At 39.4% G+C, this 2,500-nt stretch overlaps 1 protein-coding gene across 1 annotated transcript in view; it reads left to right on the plus strand.

Annotated features, from left to right (window-relative positions):
* LOC144979026 (uncharacterized) overlaps positions 1 to 2,500 on the plus strand; it is a 91,800-nt gene that overhangs the window by 88,588 nt on the left and 712 nt on the right. Inside the window, exon 33 of the mRNA XM_078925641.1 lies at positions 1,442 to 1,618. Within this exon, the coding sequence (XP_078781767.1) occupies positions 1,442 to 1,618 (177 nt within the window). The remainder of the gene's footprint in view (positions 1 to 1,441; positions 1,619 to 2,500) is intronic.

A 2,500-nucleotide genomic window follows, 5' to 3' on the forward strand; every position in this document is an offset into this window, starting at 1 on the left:
GGGTTAATTTTTGTCAGTTTAAGTAATTTTATTTGTTCAACAAGAGATATCAACCCCCTCCTTACCAACCATAGGAAAATCGTCACATTCGTTATGATGCAACCGACAATTGTCTCATTCTGATTTCTCTTGTACGTCACAATTTTAATGATCAAAACCATTCATCATTATTAACAAAGCAGTCATGAATACATTTTCCTCTATTTTTATCGATGTGAGCGCCAACATTTCCATTTCTCTAAAATAAATAAATTCTCTTTCTTAGTTCATCCCAAGTGGTTGCTAGCATTTCTTGTATTACTGATTACATATCATCTTTTACCCTCTGTCTTAGCTCATTCAAATTGACTTCGAATCAACTCATTTTCCTGGATAGGGTCTTTGACCTCTCATGGTGGGCAGGAGGTCACTTGTTGTGTCTCCTATTTCCATATATCTGTTTTTTAGTTGCTGACAGTCTTTGTCTTGGAATAGGATTACTTGGTTTTGTCCAGGCCCTTTCCCGAGTCCTTGGCTAAAAGGGAAACAGTCAAATGTATAGTGTTTGTTTTGGGAGGGGATATTTTTTTCCTTGTAAATTATCTCTTTGTTATGTATTGTTATTTTTTATATATAATGGTTTGTAAACATTTGAGTGTATTCCTCTTGGTGAGATCCTGTACTTGTGACTGGATGAAACGTTGTGCACTGACTTTATGTTCTTGGAATTTACATCTGTTCCCTTTTTGAACTATTTTCCTTCGTCTTACCTTTTCTCTTGTGCTTTCAATTGCAAATGGAAAATCTCACCGGGCACTGAATGCCCATGCGGTCACCCCAAACAGACCATGAACCACATCCTGTCCGAATGCTCGCTGGGACCTCACTGCACCAATGCTGACCTGAGAGAATGCAACCAGACTGCCCGGGACTGGCTGACTCACTGGCGCGACAAGATATGATGATGAATTGCAAATCTGTAATGATTTGACTATCCAATTTTCCTCCATTTCACTTTCACTAAAATAACCTAAATGTGTCGCAAGTGCCGTAAAACCCATAAAAATACAACTTCTTTTTCTTTACTTGACACCAGTTATGATATATCAAGATCATTAATATTATTGATGTAAGAAATAAAAGGCTGGAGGCTCGCTCTGGTATGGTCCAAAGTTTGAATAAATAAATAAGATAAATAAATTCCCTTTATTCATCCCTAAGGGGGATTTTTTCCAAGGAAGACTGGAATAACCCAGCCGTCAGCCGCAGTGCACCGCCACAAAGTGAGCTAAGGCTAGGTGACTTGCTAAAAGCCACACAACGCGGCGGGTAGTCGAACTCCGTACCGTTCAGGTACGAAGCAAAGACCATACCGTTGAGCCACGCTGTCCCATAATGAAATAATTAATTGCTGGACTTGCTATGGTATCATAGTCAAATTAATAACAATTTTTTTTTTAAGTTTCGCATGCACCTGGCTGGACACCACTTCAACCCAGATGACATATACCAGTTTCTGATTTGCCTGAAGACATCAGCTATTCCCAATTCTGGAATGGAAGGTCGGGCCTGGATAATCCTAATAGGAGATTTGAGAACCAGTGGGGAAATGTTGCTTGATAATGGCTGCAGTTTTGTGGTAAGTCAATGAAGACAATGCAGCTATCTGGGTGGGGTTCCTGACCTCCCATAGTGGACAGGGAGGTACTTGCTGTTTCTTCTATCCACCTAATCTGTTTTCAAACTGGCTTTCTGTCTTTGTCTTGGAATGAGATTACTTGGTTTTGTCAAGGCCCTGGTCGGATACCCTAGCTGAGAGGGAGACAGTCAAATGTATTGTTAGAGTTTTGGGAGATGATATTTTATTCCTTGTAAATCATCTCTCTGTTATGTCCTGTTTTATGTTTTGTTTACGTATTAAATATGATTTGTAAACATTTGAGTTTATTCCTCTCAGTGGAGACATGTGCTTGTGTCTAGGTGAGACATTTAGGTGGTCTCAAACTAAGTACTTTGATAGTGTGCTCTTGGAATCTACATCTGTTCCCTATTTGAACCAATTCCCTTTTGTCTTCCCGTTTCTTGGGTACTTTAATTGTAATTCTAGAACTTATTACTATCCCATTTTCTTTCTTTATACTGGCGCTGATATATCCTATATGTGTTGCAAGCGCCGTAATACCCTTTAAAAACAAATAAAAACAAACAATGCGCTATAATGTGGTCTTGCAGTATGACACTGGCTTTCAGATTAGAAGGTACTGGGTTTGAGTCCTGCTTGAGCGGCGGATAGTTGAATCTTTGTTAAAAGGCTCTTTATTCACATTCTCTCACCGTACTCAGGTGTAAAATGACTACCTGGCAGTTAACAGCGTTGTCTCTGTCAGAAAATAAATTGTCCTATTGCCTAACAGGTGTCATGTCTCGTCCTACATCCTAAGTGTTACTGATGGCTCGGGACCCTTTGTAAAAGAGCTTTGAGGATGTTTAGTGGATATTGCTCTATATAAAAGCTCAAGAT

Source organism: Berghia stephanieae, chromosome 8 (genome assembly GCF_034508935.2).
Source record: "Berghia stephanieae isolate SIO BIC M18660-M18661 chromosome 8, UCSD_Bste_1.3, whole genome shotgun sequence".
Classification (NCBI taxonomy): Eukaryota; Metazoa; Mollusca; class Gastropoda; order Nudibranchia; family Aeolidiidae; genus Berghia; species Berghia stephanieae.